This window comes from Macaca nemestrina, chromosome 10, assembly GCF_043159975.1.
Source record: "Macaca nemestrina isolate mMacNem1 chromosome 10, mMacNem.hap1, whole genome shotgun sequence".
NCBI classification, from domain to species: Eukaryota; Metazoa; Chordata; class Mammalia; order Primates; family Cercopithecidae; genus Macaca; species Macaca nemestrina.
This window is the reverse complement of record NC_092134.1, coordinates 24,158,431-24,175,461: the sequence shown is the minus strand read 5'-3', so window position 1 is coordinate 24,175,461 and position 17,031 is coordinate 24,158,431. Positions and strand designations below refer to the sequence as shown.

Genomic DNA, 17,031 nt, shown 5'->3' with positions numbered 1-17,031 from the left:
GACTTGTATTTGTGGATCTGCTTCTGCCCTCTGCAGTTTCCTTCGGCAGTCACTTCACTGCTGCTCTGCCCTGGAAGGCCACCTCCTATATTCGCCTCTTCCTGCCAGGCCAGTAGCTGAGAGACTGGCAGGGCACGGATGGAAAATGCTCGTGTCAAGTCTGTGGTTTGGGAGGAAGCTCTTTCTGAAGTAGTCTTCAAGGGGCCTTCTCCTTCCTGTGGTGCCCATAGCATCCCAAAGTTCTCACAATTGTGTTCTCGTTCTGGGGCTTTGCACTGGCTGTTCCCTCTGAACTGAAACACTCTCTTTCTCCCAACCCCTGAACCCAGACCTCCCACCAGGGCTAACTTCACAGGCATGCCCTGTGCTTCAAGGAACCCCGCGCATGTTTTGATGCTCTGTTGTCGTCGTCTTGAGATTCTTTTTTGTTTTGTTTTTTTAAACATGATCTTGCTCTGATACCCCGGCTGGAGTGCAGTAGCATGGTCATGGCTCACTGTAGCCTTGACTTCCTGGGCTCAAGTAATCCTTCCATCTCAGCCTCCCGAGTAGCGAGGACTACAGGCACGTGCTACCACAGCTGGCTAATTTTTTAATTTTTGGTAAAGATGAGGTTTTGCCATTTTGCTCAGGCTGGTCAGAAACTTGTGAGCTCAAGCAATCTGCCCACCTCGGTCTCCCAAAGTACTGGGATTACAGGCATAAGCCACTGTACCCAGCCCCAAATTCACAATATTTTTTCAACAAGGGGCTCTGTGTTTTCATTTTGCACTGGGTCCTGCAAATTCTGTAGCCAGTCCTGCCTCTACTGCTAGCTCTTTGCCGATCAGTCACTTCCTCAAAGGGCCTTTCCTGTCCCCTTCTCACATTTAAAATATCTACCCCCCAACCACCTTCTGTATCTTTATCAATCACTCTGATTAGTTGTCTTTGCAACATTTAATTATTTCTTGAGATTATGTCCTTTTTGTTTGTTTGTTTTGACACAGTCTCACTCTGTCACCCAGCCTGGAGTGCTGTGGTGCAATCTCAGCTCACTGCAACCTCCACCCCACAGGCTCAAGCAATCCTCCCACATTAGCCTCCTGAGAAGCTGGGACTACAGGCGTGCGTCACCATGTCTGGCTATATATATATATTATATATATATCTATAGTTTGTTTGTTTGTTTGTTTTAACGTATTTTTAGTCAAGACTGGGTTTCACCATGTTGACTAGGCTGGTCTTGAACTCCTGAGCTCAAGCAATCCACCCACCTCAGCCTCCCAAAGTGCTGGGATTACAGGTGTGAGCCTCCACAATCAGCTCCTAAAAGATTACGTCTTTTATTTTTTTTTATGATCTACTTGGTTATTACCTGTCTCCCTACCCTGGAAAGCAAGTTCCTTGAAGGCAGGGCCATATTTATAGTGGTCTCTGTTTTTCCCCACTGCCTAGGCTGGTGCTGGCTCATGGTAGGCTGTGAATATCTGCTAACTACATGAATGAAATGAGCTGCAACAAGCTTGCCAAAGACAGAATTCTGCATTACAGGGGAATGCGAAACACGTGATGAATGAGTGTGGGCATGGATGAAGGAATGAATGAATGAACGGATGAATGAATGAATGATGAATGAATTAATTAACAGGTGAATAGGCATTTTATAGTTGTTGCTCTTTAGCAGCAGTAAATTTTTGTTTTCATAAAATTCTTTCTGCATGTATCTTGTGACTTTGGAGACTAGTTCTGGGGTGAAACTCCAATTTTAAATTTTTCTTCTGTCTCTGATAGGATCATGCAAACTCAGCCTTTCTGTCCTTTCTCCCAGCTGGCAAGGGCTGGCTGAGAATATGGATCCAATGACCTCGTGCTGTGCGTTAAGATCTCTCCTCCCATCTCTTTCCCTTTGGGTTCATCTCAGGGCGGGGATTAGAACTTGGCCTTTCCTTCGACTTGGAAACAGTCCCCAAGGGTTGGAATTCCTATGCAACACTTAGAAACAGCGCTAATGAGAACATTACATGATGTGGCAAAATCGCTGCTTACATGCTCTGAAATGAGCATGGTTACAAGAACCCCCTATTCCGTGTGATCCCATTTTGTTGGACAAACAGCATGCGGTTAGTGCATAGTGGGCCTATGATAAGACACTCAGGTTCAAAGCCACCTCTTCCTAGCTTGTACCCCTACTTAGTATGACCCTATGGGGTGCACATGTGGACTGAATGGAATGGGACAGGTTCAGGATTGCTGAGATTGCAGCTGGAATCCTGAAACTTAAAGCTATGAAACTGAAGTTCATAAATTAGTGGTGAACTCATTTGGCAGCAAAACCTGTCCTGAATTGATGTGAAGTTATTTATAGTCAGTATTTATCTTATTCTGCTGCTGAAATATTAATATGATGATGTGAAACAGAAAGTTTTACTTTCCTAAAAACAATAATTTCCAAGTTCCAAAGCACTTCAGGCCTGGGAATTTCAGATAAGGGATTATGGACTATATATAACATGCTTAGAACAGTTCCTGGCATATAGTAAGCACGAAAAATGCTTCTGCTTAGTAAATGTGCCTAATAAATGTGTGTATGTGTGTGTATATGTATGTGTTTGTATGTGTGTGTCTTAGAGAGACTGTAAAGAGTGTCTCCAAATAGTAAATAATCATGTTTATGTGGTATGATTATGAGTGATTTAAATTTTCTTCCGTATTTTCTAACTTTCTGCTCTAAATATCATTTTATAATGCATTTTAACAATAATAATAAAACAGTATAAAAATTGTGGGAAAGAGTAAACCAATCATCTCACTTCCTAGAAAGGAAGCTGAAGCCCAGAGAGATTCCAGGCCTCCCAGCAAGATAATCAGAGGCCCAGAGCACCATTTGAACCCAGACCCTCGTTAGATGTGGATGTGAAATCAGTCAACCAACTGCCGGTATTAGTGTCACTGCCTAACCTTCCCCCAGGGGGCAAGAGGCTTGGGTTCCAGGATGGGCACTTCTGGCCTCCTCCTAACTTGTTCTTTCTATTAGTGGGAAGGGTTGGGAGATTGATAGTTTATGGACAACCTTTAAGTTGTATGAGCTTGAGGACATCATCTACCTTCTCAGGGGCCAGACTGGACACTCTGAGGTTCTTTGTGGCTCTAACAGTTGGTGGCTTTGTTCCTTTATATGTGGAGGAATGGACAGCAGGGAGGAGGCTGGGAGATAGAGAAGGAGAGTAGCTGGAAAATGGGGGAAAAGTTTGTTAATTTCAGGCAGGCTGAAGCAGGAGGATCGTTTGAGCCCAGGAGTTCGAGGCTTCAGTGGGCTATGATTGTGCCAATGTACCCCAGCCTGAGCAAAGGAGCAAGACCCTATCTCTCTTAAAAAAAATTGTTAATTTAGAACCATTTTCTCCCTGGTAAATGACCGCAGGTGGTCTGGGTTCTAGGCAAGAGAGAGGACACACTAAGGGATGAAATGGTGGGTGGGGAAGCCAAGGTTTGTCCCATCCATTTGTTGGCCCAGGAGCAGTTATTGCGACCCTGCTGGGTGCCAGGCACTCAGTTGGCACTGCAGATGCAAAGATGGTGAGATATAGCCTCTGTCCTTAGGGAGGCCAGGGCAAGGGGTCTGAGAGCCCACAGGCCAGGGCATTCCCCACCATTTTTACAGAGAGTTGTGGAGTAGTTAAGAGCACAACATGCTGGTGGCTGAGGCTGGAGGCTGGTATGCTGGCTTCTCCACCTAGCCATCATGTGACTTGGGGGAAGTTCTGTGACTTTCTGTGCCTCCGTTTCCTCTAAAATGAAGTCATAGTGTTACCTCCCTCACAGGGTTGGGATCAGGCTTTATTGACTTGCCGTGAGCACAACACTCAAAGCAGCACCCATGGTGCAATCATGGTCATTAGATCCACTGCACAGCATAAGGGCCCAGGACCCACAATTAGGTCTGGATTCAGAGCTCTCCTATTACCTCTCTGAGCTGCAATTTCCTGCTCTGTTGAGGCAGGATAATACTAATGCCTATCGTAGAAGATTGTTGAGATCGAGTGGGAGCAAGTGCTGGGGGTGGATGGCCCAGAGGTGGTTCAGTAGCCATTAGTTGGGTGGGCTTCCTCCAAAGTTCTTGCCTGTGCTCATGGTTATTCCCAAGCCCTGGCTGGGCTTACACCTTGAAGGTGTAGTAACCTGTGTCCACGGAGGAGGAAGAGGATTGAAAAGGCAGGTAAAGTGTCCCGATAAAAGGATAAAGTCCAAAACAGCAGATGAGTGCTGAAGCGTCCCTTCCTGCCACCGTTTACAACCATGTTGGGATCACTGAAGTAAGAACAGTTTAGCAAGGCAGACCTCGGATCCCAGGAAGGCGAATGACGCTCTGTGGGGTCTGGACATGCAGAGCGGGGCCTGCAGGCGAAGGTAGGTGAAGGAATACCAGGAAAGGGAGCGGACACCAGGGACCTGGCATCTCCACTTTCCCAGATAGCAGACTGGGTGGGCTTGCAGTGCAGCCTCCCAGCTGCTTGTTCGTCATCCCAGCCCACACCTCTTATCAGCTCCAAGCTGGGAGCAAGTCAGGAAACTAAATTGTCTATAAATATTTTTATGTGCCCCTGAGTAAAATGCCAAGGATCTTTCCATAATGTTTAATTTATTCATTTATTGACTTAGGAAGGGGCTGGCAGAAACTCTCTTTTCAAGTCTCTTTAGCTCCTAAAATGTTTTCTTTTTCTTTTCTTTTTCTTTTTTTTTTTTTTTTTTGAGATGGAGTTTCGCTCTGTAGCTCAGGCTGGAGTACAGTGACGCAATCTCAGTTCACTGCAACCTCCGCCTCGTGGATCCCGGTTCAAGCAATTCTCCTGCCTCAGCCTCCTGAGTAGCTGGGATTATAGGCACGCACCACCATGCCCAGCTAATTTTTGTATTTTTAATACAGACAGGGTTTCACCATGTTGTCCAGGCTGGTCTTGAACTCCTGACCTCGTGATCTGCCCTCCTTGGCCTCCCAAAGGGCTGGGATTACAGGCGTGAGCCACTGCGCCCGGCCTCCTAAAATGTTTTCTAGGAGCTTGGGGGAAAGAGGATCCCTGTCTTTGAGTTGTTCTTGTATTAAGTTAATACAAGGTACAGAGCAACTAACCATTCATACATTCCTCTCCCCCTTAAGCATCACTGCCCTTTTTTAGAAAAATCATTCACTTCTGGTCTATACTTAATGTAACAGTCCCCCCACCCATATATTGAAAGGGATTATTTCATTTTGCTTTTCTGCAAAAATGAAGGCAAATTATATGTGGATAATTTTATAGATGAGGAAGTGGAGAGAAGGGATTTACTTAAGGCCATCCGTGAGGGGAAGGATAAATTCAAGCCCATGGATGGCACGGTCTTTCCACCATGCTGCTGGTCATGTGCATACGGATTTTCTTGTTGATTTTGTGTGTGTATTGTTCATTGACCTGGGTTTTCCCTCTGCAATACCCGCAAGTAAAATTGAGCCTCTAGGAAGTCTGAGAGGAAGGGCTTAATGCATGAGACAGCAACTACTGCCATGCTTGAACTGTTTCATCAAAAAGCACAACTACGGATGTTTGTATAAAGGTGGTGGTGTGCTTCGAGGTGGATATTAGGTTGGTGCAAAAGTAATCGTGGCTTTCGCAATCCCTTTTAATGGATGGCAGAAACTGCAATTAGTTTTGTACCAACTGAATATTATTCATTTCTTTCCATCTTCTATTCCCTAATAATGCAATTAGAGAAAAATGCAAGGTCATGATCACTATGATGAAATGACGAGCCCACCCATCTAAGTGAAATCCCTTATTTGAGACCCTGGGTCATAGTGAGATGCGTGAGGCTGTCTTTCAGGCTGTATTAGCAGAGAAGTAAGAATATCTATACAGTGTTTAAGTTGTGTCGGGGTTTTTGCAATAGAGAATAAAAATCTAGAGCAATACAAGTATGCTGGCAAGCCGTTCTCTTCTGCATGATCCTAACTGACTTTGGGTAGGGTTGGGGTATTTTGAAATAGCTTCATTTCTTGATTTTCATTGCTTTCCCTATTTTGAGGTGGTTACATTTACACTGGGGACATTAGGGGGGCAAACACTTGTTGGTTTTGGTTTGAAACTCTAAAAATCGGGATATAGTGGGTTACTTTTTTGGAGGAGGTGAAAACAAGGCTGTGAACACCTTCCCAGAAACTTGAAGAACTGAGAATTTTGTTTATCTGTTTTTTTTTTTCTTAAACCTGTTGTTGAAATGTTATTTAATATATGGTTAGAGCGTAGCTATCCACTGCTGTCAGGCATGGCTGCTTAAACAAGGGCCAAGGGTGTTTATGTTCTGGCCAAGTACTTGGTACCCCCTGGAAGTGTGGCCCTGCCTGTGCCTTTTCTTTTCTTTTCTTTTCTTTTGAGAAAGGGTCTCACTCTATTGCCCAGGCTGGAGTGCAGCGAGATCATGGCTCACTGCAGCCTTGGCTACCTGGGCTCAGGTAATCCTCCCGCCTCAGCCTCCTGAGTAGCTGGAATTATAGGTATATATCACCTTGGAGGCTAATTTTTATATTTTTAGTAGAGATGGGGTTTCACTAGGTCGGCCAGGTTGGTCTTGAACTGCTGGCGTCAAGTGATCTGCCTGCCTTGGCCTCCCAAAGTGCTGGGATTATAGGCATGAGCCACTGCACATGGCCTGCCTGTGAAGTGAATTTAATTGTATTTTAAAATTTGTTCTTATGTTTTTGTTTGTGTGTTTGTTTTGAGACAGTCTTGCAATGTTGCCGAGGCTGGAATGCAGTGGCCTGATCTCAGCTCACTGAAACCTCTGCCTCTTGGGTTCAGGTGATTCTCCTGCCGCAGCCTCCGGAGTAGCTGGGAGTTCAGGCCACCTTGCCACCACACCCAGCTAATTTTTGTAGTTTTAGTAGAGATGGAGTTTCACCATATTGGCCAAGCTGGTCTTGAACTCCTGACCTCAAGTGATCTGCCCACCTCGGCCTCCCAAAGTGCTTGGATTACAGGCATGAGCCACCGTGCCCGGCCTGTTTTCATAATTCTGATACATTATATTTTTACACATTTATAGGATACATGTAAAATTTTGTTACATGCATAGAATGCATAATGATTGTATGGACCAAGGGAAAAACTTCTGCTTTGCCCTCTGAAGTTTCACTGAAAAATTAACTTGTAAAAGGCAGATTAGTTGGAGAAAAGGCGCACAAATTTAATTAACGTGTACACTGGGAGAACCACAGAGTGATTACCCGGAAGAGAATTTACTGGCCGGCATTTACATTATTTTTGGTTTGTTTGCTATGAAAGTAGGCTACCTTTATTATTATTGCGATGACTTCTAAGTAGTGTTTTGGTTCTTTGTATTTATTATAATATTACTTGAAGAAGCATTCATTCGTTTATTTTTTATTTTTTGAGATGGAGTCTCACTCTGTCACGCAGGCTGGAATGCAGTACCGCCATCTGGGCTCACTTCAACCTCCGCCTCCTGGGTTTAAGTGATTCTCCTCAGCCTCTTGAGTAGCTGGGACTACAGGTGTGCACCACCATGCCCGGCTAATGTTTGTATTATTAGTAGAGACAGGGTGTCACCATGTTGGCCAGGCTGGTCTGAAACTCCTGACCTCAAGTAATCTGCCTGCCTCAGCCTCCCAAAGTTCTGGGATTACAGGCATGAGCTACCAGGCCCGGCCTCATTCATTTATTCTAACTGGAATCAGTTTGAGTTGAAGACCCTGGGCTCTGGCACTTCAGATAACATGCATCTCTGGGCCTCAGTTTCCTTATCTGTATTATGGGGATAAAAACAATAAGATTGCCATGAGGATTAAGTGACACAGAGGAACAAAGGAGCACTTAGTAAATGTTAGTTTTACCAGTTTATTTCGCCACCGGGCTGCTGGGGTCTTCCCTGTCCTGGAGGCACTCGCTTTAGTAGCGGACCCAAGTGGTGGAAACTGCGTGCTAGAAGCACACTGGGTGATCGCGCGGCCACCTGTCCCTGGGAGTGGAGGTGAAAAGATGAGAGAAACCAGGAATTTGGAAAATAAAAGTCGACTTGACAACAGGGACTTTAAACGGGCACAGTGGCGACCTCTGACTCACATTTTAAATTTCCCATATTTTCCACCGCTTCCCTATCGTGTGTGTATTCAAGCATATCAATTGCCGCCAATATGTAGGGGTGTGCCACCCTAGAACTCTTCTGCAGTCGAGGAGCTGGGGAGCAAAGCAGAAGAGAGACTTTAAAAAAAAATATCTCCGCAGCTCACTTAGGCTGCCCAAGGTCAGCGGCTGGTCGGAGATAGGCCGGCCCGGGGGCGGGGCTCTGTCCGGAAGGAGGGGCCTTCCTGGGGCGGGGTCGGTGTGGGGGCGGGGCCTGGGCGGGCGCGTAGGCCCGGGACTCTGGCGCGCACGGCGCATTTCGGGATGGAGCAAGCGCAGCGCGAAGTTGGGTGCCCGCCGGCTGCAGCAGAACTCCGCCCGCGGCGCTCTAGGACCGCATCTCGGCCTCCGGGTCGCGAACTGGCTGTCCTGCTGGGTCCTGGGCCTCGGGCCGGCTTCAGGCGGTTAAGGGGTGCATGCTCTGCACCCCTGCGGGAGCCCGGTGGGATTGGCTGGCGGGGTGGTCAACATGAGTCCTGCCAAGTGCAAGGTCTGTTTCCCTGATCGCGAAGTAAAGTAAGTAAGCCTGCAATTGGAATGACCATGATCTTTTACAAACTTATGCAGTCTTCCCTCTCCTTGAAGTCAAGCTGTATGTCCTCTTAGCACCACCCCCTTTACCCCCACCCCTATCCAAAGAAACACGGGCTTGAGTTGGCTGCTGGGGAGATGGTGCCTGCCTTGGAAACTCCAGCTGGCCTTGGCGGGAGGGGAGGAAGGAGGCTGGACTTGGGGATGACGTTGCTTGGAGGAGGGTGCTTCGGAGCACACAGGTACCTAAAGATCAGCCCATGGACAGGGTCACCCCTTACCCGCTTTCTTTCCTTGGCCTCCAGAAGGCTGATGGTTGTGGAAGGCGGTCTTTTTGAAGCTGAAGCCCGGGCGAATCGACACGAACTTGAGCAGGCATCTCATTTAGGGTCATTTTCTGAGCAGATTAGCGTAGGCATCTCAGTACCTGAGTGCTTTGTAGCTCTACCTACTTGGTTTTGTTTCTTTTCTTTTTTGTCTTCATTTTATTGCACTTAAAAAAAATTACCAAAGTGATTGTCTGTGGTTGACAATTCAGAAAATTATAGATAAGCAAAAAAGAGGAACAAAATCACCCGTAATTCCACCCCTGTGATGTTTGTTAACAGTTGTATGTTCTTCAGCTTTTTTTTCCTGTGCAGATATGTTTTAACTTATAAACTTGAATCATGCAGAACATTCTGTAACTCACTTTTTCATTCAACATTAAGTATTTTTCTAACACAGGGCTTGGCAAACTATGACCTGCTGCCTGTTTTGTTATGGCCTGCAAGCAGAGAATGGTTTTTTCATGTTTAAGTTATTGAAAAAAAAGTCAAAAGAAGAAGATTGTTTTGTGACACGTGAAAATTACATGAAATTCAAATTTCAGTGTCTACAAATAAAGTTTTATTGGAATGCAGCCAAGCTCATTGATTTATTATTTATGCCTAGTTTATGGCTGCTTTTGTGCCTCACTGGAGGATTTGAGTGGTGGGACAGAGACTGACCAGATCTAAAGTATTTACTCTCTGACCCTTGACAGACAATGTTTGCCAATCCCTGCCTACAACACACTTTTACTGGATCCATAGTGTTCCTTTAAATGGGTGCGCCTTAAAATGTATGAATAGTCCTGGCCAGGCAGGGTGGTGCAAGCCTGTAGTCCCAAATACTCAGGAGGCTGAGGAGGGAGGATGCTTTTGCCTAGGAGTTGGAGGCTGCAGTGTGCTATGATCGTTCCTGTGAATAGCCATTGCACTCTAGCCTGGGCAACATAGCAAGACCCCATCTCTGAAAAAAAATGTGGTCAAGTGTGGTGGCTCATGCCTGTAATCCCAGCACTTTGGGAGGCCAAGGCAGGAGGATTGCTTGAACTAGGGAGTTCGAGACCAGTTTGGGCAACATATGAGACCCCCATCTCTACTAAAAAAAAAAAGAAAATTAGCTGAGGATGGTGATGCATGTCTGTAGTTTCAGCTACTCGAAAGACTAAGGGAAGAGGATTGCTTGAGCCTGGGAGATCAAGGCTGTAGTGAGCAATGATTGTGCTACTGCACTCCAGCCTGGGCAACAGAGCAAGACCCTGTCTCTTAGAAAAAAGTATGAGTAATCCCCTATAAATAGTGGATATTCAGGCTGTTTCTCCTTTTATTTATTTATTTTTTTTGCTATTATCAACAGCACAGTGAGGAATACCCTCGTAGCTGAATCTCTGCCTCCATCCTTTATTTTCTTAGGATATGTTTACGTGGTCCATAAACATTCATGCATACCTCCCATGCATAAGGCCTGCATCTGGTAGCAGGAAGGGTCACAAAAATGTTTGGAAACCATGACCTCCGCCCTCCAGGAACTTGGGTTCCATTGGGGAAGGCAGATGTCTTCTCAGTAACTCCAATTCAAAGCTGATGGGTACAACAGTAATAGCCACTACCATTCATGGGGTGCTTTAAGTGTGCCAGTACTTTGTAGGTGTGGTCTCATGCCATCTTCAAAATGCCACTGTGGGGCACTCAGTGGAGGCTGTTGTACCCTTTCTCAAACCACTTTAATGAAAAAAACAAACAAACAAAAAACCTCACAGGAATTTGGAATTGTCCCAGCAAGTCCAGGACATGGGGTCACCCTATTTATAATAATATGGACATACTTTGTTGGGGGACTGCGTCGTTCCTCTCTTAGCTTAGAGTGGCTAAAAAGATGGATTTGGATGATCCAGCTTTGCCACCAAGCTGTGTGATCTTCTGGAGCAGGTACCATCAAGCCTTGGAACTTCAGTTTCCCCATCCGTCCAAGCGACTAGCCCTCATAGGCCTCTCTGGAGTTCATTATTATTATTATTATTATTGTTGTTGTTATTATTACTAGAGACAGTGTCTTGCTCTGTTGCCCAGACTGGAATACAGTGGCATGATCACGGCTCATTACAGCTTCAGCCTCTGGGCTCAAGCAGTCCTCCCACCTCAGCCTTCTAAGTAGCGGGACCGCAGGCATGCGCCACCACACCCAGCTAACTTTTGTATTTTTTAGAGAGACAGGGTTTCACCATGTTTCCCAGGCTGGTCTTGAACTCTTGAGCTAAGCAATCCTCACAAATCCCAAAGTGCTGGGATTACAGGCATGAACCACCATGCCCAGCTCTTTCTTGGTTCGTTGAGACTCTGTGTGGAAGTTGCTGATCTTGAGTACTGCCCTGAGTCAGCGTGAACATTGATGCAAACTAATAAGTAACACAGAGTTCAGTTACGAAAGAGCCCTCTGGAGTTGGGAGACATTTGGGATCTTGTCCTGAAGGCTTGGGCCATCTAAGAAGCCAGAACTCCTAAGTAGGTGAGGTCGCAAATGATGACTGATTTTCCATGGCATGAGAACGGGGTCACAGTTCAGAGAATAGAGAAATGAGTGTGGATCAGAGTGCAGAAGGGCTTGAAATAAAGTTGGGGATGAGGAGGCAGAATTTGTTTTTTAATGAGTCCCATTTCACTGCCATGCAATTCTGCTCTGAAAGGCCAGCTGCCTGCATGCAAATATTGGCTGTAGACCTATAAGGGGTTTTCGTTCTTGGCTACATGTTAGAATTTCCTGGTGGGGGGATTTTGAAAAATCTAGATGCCGGGTACCCCACCTCTACCCACTAGAGATGCTGGTGGGACCCCAGCATCGGAATCTGATAAAGTTCATCATGTCAGGGTCGAAAACTCGTGCCTAGCCCGGGGTCAGCAGACTGCTGTTGTAAACGGTCAGACAGTAAATAGTTTTGGCTTTGTGGCCATGTGGTCTCTGTTATAACTACTCAGCTCTGCTGCTTCCTGCACCAGAAGCCATAGTTATGTAATGGAACAGGCCTGGCTGTGTTTCAATCGGTTATTATTTATGGATGGGGAAATTCAAAGTTCATATAATTTTTATGTGTCACGAAACAGGATTCTTTTGATTTCTTTTCTTTTTTTTTTTTTTTGATGATTTAAAAATGTTGCCTAGGCACGGTGACTTATGTCTATAGTCCCAGCACTTTAGGCCAAGACAGGAGGGTTGCTTGAGGAGTTTGAGACCAGTCTGGGAAACATGATGAAACCCCGTCTCTACAAAAATAAAACAATTAGGTGGGCATGGTGGTGCACACCTGCAGTCCCAGCTACTCAGGAGGCTGAGGTGGGAGGATCACTTGAGCCCAGGAGTTTGAGGCTGCAGTGAACTATTTTTGCGCCACTGTACTGTAGCCCTGGCAACAGAGGGACACCATGTCTCTATAAAAAACAATTTAAGGCTGGGTGTGGTGGCTCACGCCTGTGGTCCCAGCTCTTTGGGAGGCCAAGGTGGGCGGATCGCCCTGAGATCAGGAGTTCAAGAACAGCCTCGCCAACATGGTAATAAAATTACAACCTGTCTCTAATAAAAATACAAAAAAATGAGCATGGTGGCGCACACCTGTAGTCCCAGCTACTCGGGAGGCTGAGGCAGGAGAATCACTTGAACCTGGGAGGCGGAAGTAGCACTGAGCTGAGATCGTGCTGCTGCACTCCAGCCTGGGAGACAGAGCGAGACTTCCTTTCAAAACAAACAAACAAACAAAACAAAACAAAAAACAATTTAAAAAGTTAAAACCACTCTTAGCTTGTGGGAGATACAAAAACAGGTGGCCGAGTGGATTTGGCCCATGGGTCCTAGTTTGCCCACCCACCCCTGGCCTAGCCAAGGTAGACATCCCAGGGGTACTGATGGGGTAGGTGGCTTGAGAAATTTCCAAGGGTCCATTTCTGGAGAGTGTGGTTTTGTGCTGTTTGAACGATATCAGCCTTTACTGGGCTACACAGTGTTCTTTCTTGCTTTCTTGTTTGGAAGTAGTCGTAATTACAGCATTGCCTGGCTCAGAATCAGCTCTCAGCAGTGCGGGTAGCCATTACCATCTCTATTTTATAGAAGAAGAGAGAGGGGAAGGAATTGAAGGTCTGGTTAATGCTGGGGCCCTAGCCTGGTGGCCCAACCTGGGCTTCTGTAATGCTATGCTGCAGAGGCACATGGTAGCTAAAGTGTTACAAGCTGTTTACTTTGGCTAGGCCCAGGGACAGACTGTTAATTCCATCATGTGAGGAAACTGAGGCACGGAGTATTGAAGTAACTTTCTCAAAATTACACGTTATAAGCGGTAGATTCCAGCTTCAAAGCCTAGGAGGATGGTCGCAGTCTACCAGAGTTTCTAAACTGCAGCTCTTTTGACACTTGGGGCTGTCCAGTTCCTTGTAGGGGGCTATCCTGTGCATTTTAGGGTGTTGAGCAGCATCCCTGGTCTCCACCCACTAGATGCCAGTAGCACATCCCCCAAGTTGTAACAACCAAAGGTGTCTCCAGGTATTGCTCCCCGGGGAGCAAAATTTCCCCCAGTTAAGAACTCAGGGCCAGGCGTGGTGGCTCACCCCGGTAATCCCAGAACTTTGGGAGGCCAAGGTGGGCAGATCACCTGAGGTCAGGAGTTCGAGACCAGCCTGGCCAACATAGTGAAACCCCGTTTCTACTAAACATACAAAAATTAGCCAGGCATGGTGGCGGGCACCTGTAGTCCCAGCTACTTGGGAGGCTGAGGCAGGAGAATCGCTTGAATCTGGGAGGCAGAGGTTGCATTGAGGTGCAATGGTGCCACTTCACTCCAGCCTGGGTGACACAGCTAGACTCTGTCTCAAAAACAAATAAACAAACAAAAGACAACTCAGCATTATCCATGTTTGTCTCTTATTTGAGAGGCAATATAGGAGGCCATATGTATAATGCATGTTTTAAAAGTCCAATTAATAGAGGGGCTTCCATTTATCTCAGACTGTCTTTCTGCCTAGAAGTTAGATTCTGAGGTCAGCTAGAGTTGGATTAGGAACGGGGCTCTGCCACTTGCCAGCTATGTAACTGGAGGTAAATGGTCCTCTCTGAACCTCGGTTTCCTCATCGTGAACCTGGAGATGACAGCCTCCTCCATACAGGGCTGTGGAGATTCACAGAGAAGCCCCCTGTGACCAGTCCATAGTGGGCAACCGAGAATGTTTATTTCCTCCATTCCCGATACTATTCTGCCTGGTCTTGTGCTCCGGCAGCTGACTGTATTTGGTGTTTGGCTGACACCTCTGCTGTTGGTTGTACCTCAAGTCATTTATAAAGTCACCTTGAAACATTTCAGCTCTCACCCTTGCCCAGCTGTGTAAGGACAGGACTTCTCACTGGACAATGGCACTTCGGATGATCCTCCTTCAGTGGGAGCAAATGCTGGCTGAAGGTCAGCCCTCTAGAGCCAATGTTGGTTGGCTTCCAGCTTTATCAAAAAGAATTAAAATAGCCACTTGCCTGGAGATTGGGCCTGAAGCAAGGCCAGTCCGGCAGCTTTGTGTGTTCGCTTGCCTAGCCTGCGGTAATGGGCTCGTGACCTGCCTGATGGAGGGGCTCTGTCACCAGTTTTGAAATCAACATGGTGGCCAAGAATGGTTTTTTTTCCCCTTAGGCCACAAAATGAAGTTTTTTTTTGTTGTGCTTTAGGTCAAATTGCTGGAGTTTTAATGTTTGTGTGTGTAGACATGGGAGGTCTCAGACTTTCTGAAGCTGAAGGATCAAGCCAGCCAGTCAGGGAAGGTTGTGGACAGAATGAGGGGTGCGGCTGTGGGTGGGAATGTCAGTTAGTACAACCTCTGTGGAAAGCAGTTTGGAGAGTTCTCAAGGAACTAAAAATAGATCTGTCAATCTCTCCAGCAATCCCACTACTTGGTAGGTACACGAAGGAAAAGAAATTGCTCGGTCAGATTTTCTTTTCATTGGGAGGATCTTAACATGACTGGTTGAAAACAATAAGTAAAATTAGCATGGAGTCCAGTTGTGGTGGCTCACGCCTGTAATCCCAGCACTTTGGTAGGCTGAGGCAGGTGGATCACTTGAGGTCAGGAGTTCAAGACCACTCTGGCCGACATGTAAGATACAAACATTAGCCGGACATGGTGGTGGGCACCTGTAACCCTAGTTGCTCGGGAGGCTGAGGGAGGCAAATTGCTTGAACCTGGGAGGTGGAAGTTGCAGTGGGCTGAGATCGTGCTACTGCACTCCAGCCTGGGCGACACAGTGAGACTCAGTCTCAAAAAAAAAAAAAAATAAATAAATAAATATATCAAAAAGACACCTGTACTATTCACAGCACTATTCACAGTAGCAAAGATACGGAATCAACCTAAGTGTCCATCAACAGATGACTAAAGAAAATTTGGTGTATATATATATATATATAAAAATTTGTTTATGGCTCAGTAGTATTCTCTTGTGTGTGTGTATGGTGTGTGTGTATATATATACACATGTATATATGTACATGTATCTATGTATTATATATAATGTGTATACACACATATGGGTAAGTGTACATATATGTACATATATACATGTGTCTATGTGTGAGTATATATAGATATGTATGTATATGTGTATACATGTACACATATATACACACACCAGGGAATACTAGTGTGCCCCCAAAAAGAATGACATGTCTTTTGCAGCAACATGGATGCAACTGGAAGCTATTTTTTAAAAATTATTTAATTATTTAATTATTTAATTTATTTTAAATTAATTTCTTTTGAGACTGGATTATGAGACTGCCTAATTTTTGTATTTTTTGGTACAGATGGAATTTTGCCACGTTACCCAAGCTGGTCTCGAACTCCTGGGCTCAAGCAATCCACCCACCTCGGCCTCCCAAAGTGCTGGGATTATAGGTGTGAGCTCCCGCACCCAGCCGAGGCCATCATCTTAAATGAAATAAGTCAGAAAGTCAAATACCACATATTCTCACTGTGGGAGCAAGATAGTGTTTCCACATGGATGTAGAGTATGGAATAATAGACACTGGAGACTTGGAAGGATGGGAGGAGAGTGGGATGAAATACTACCTATTAGACAAAAGGTGTACTATTTGAGTGATGGTTACACTACAAGTCCACACTTCATCACTACATAATATATCCATGTAACAAAACAACACTGTACCCGCTGAATTTATACAAAAAAGAATGGGGAGAGTGGGTGGGTCGGGAGCAGGCCTTGGGCTTCATGGAGCCTGAGCAGACGAGTGGCCTGCTGCTCTTCCCGGTTAGGTTAGGAGATCAGCTGCATCTCTGCATCACTGCACTGAGTGTAATATAGCACTTACTCTGCACCAACACTGCCTTTTACTTACTAGGTCTTGATGTATTTAATCCTCAGAACCTTATTTAACCTTTATTTCTATATATTGACTTATGAATGAAGTATGTGTTATTATCCCCATTTTACATATGGGAAAGTGAGTGTTTTGCCAAAGGGGCACTGGAGTGGCTGTGGCTTTGGGTGTTCCTGTTACAAAATAAATAGCTTTATTCTTATTGAAAATAACACATCATTGCAGAACATTTTGTAAAACATAGCAAAGAGGTAGCGGCTGTTAATACTTCAGCATTTTTTCCCCCAGATCAGGGGTCTGTCTGTAAATGATGTTCCTTGGGTTGCATCTCTTTTTTTGTAAATAAATAAAGTTCTTCTCTCTTTTTTTTTTAAGGTAGAGTTTCACTCCGTTGCCCAGTCTGGAGTGCAGTGATGTGATCTTGGCTCACTGCAACCTCCACCTCCTGGGTTCAAGTGATTTTTGTGCCTTAGCCTTCCCAGTAGCTGGGACTACAGGCGTGTGCCACCATGCCCAGCTACTTGTATTTTTTAAATGTGAATGGGGTTTCACCGTGTTGACCAGACTGGTCTCAAACTCTTGCCCTCAAGTGATCCGCCCATCTTCGCCTCCCAAAGTGCTGGGATTACAGGCGTGAGTCACCATGCCCAGCGTAGCATTGACCTTTTAGAAGCTGGAAAGTAG

General features: G+C 45.7%; 1 protein-coding gene across 5 annotated transcripts in view; it reads left to right on the top strand.

The window, feature by feature from the left end:
- Positions 1-17,031, top strand: part of LOC105493456 (acetyl-CoA carboxylase beta) — a 166,463-nt gene that overhangs the window by 31,297 nt on the left and 118,135 nt on the right. Inside the window, exon 1 of one of the 5 annotated variants that reach the window (XM_011761133.3) lies at positions 8,407-8,669. The exons of the other annotated variants lie outside the window; for them this stretch is intronic. Within the exon in view, the coding sequence (XP_011759435.1) occupies positions 8,623-8,669 (47 nt within the window). The 5' untranslated portion in view covers positions 8,407-8,622. Of the gene's footprint in view, positions 1-8,406; positions 8,670-17,031 lie in introns of those variants that run through there. 5 annotated transcript variants of the gene reach the window in all.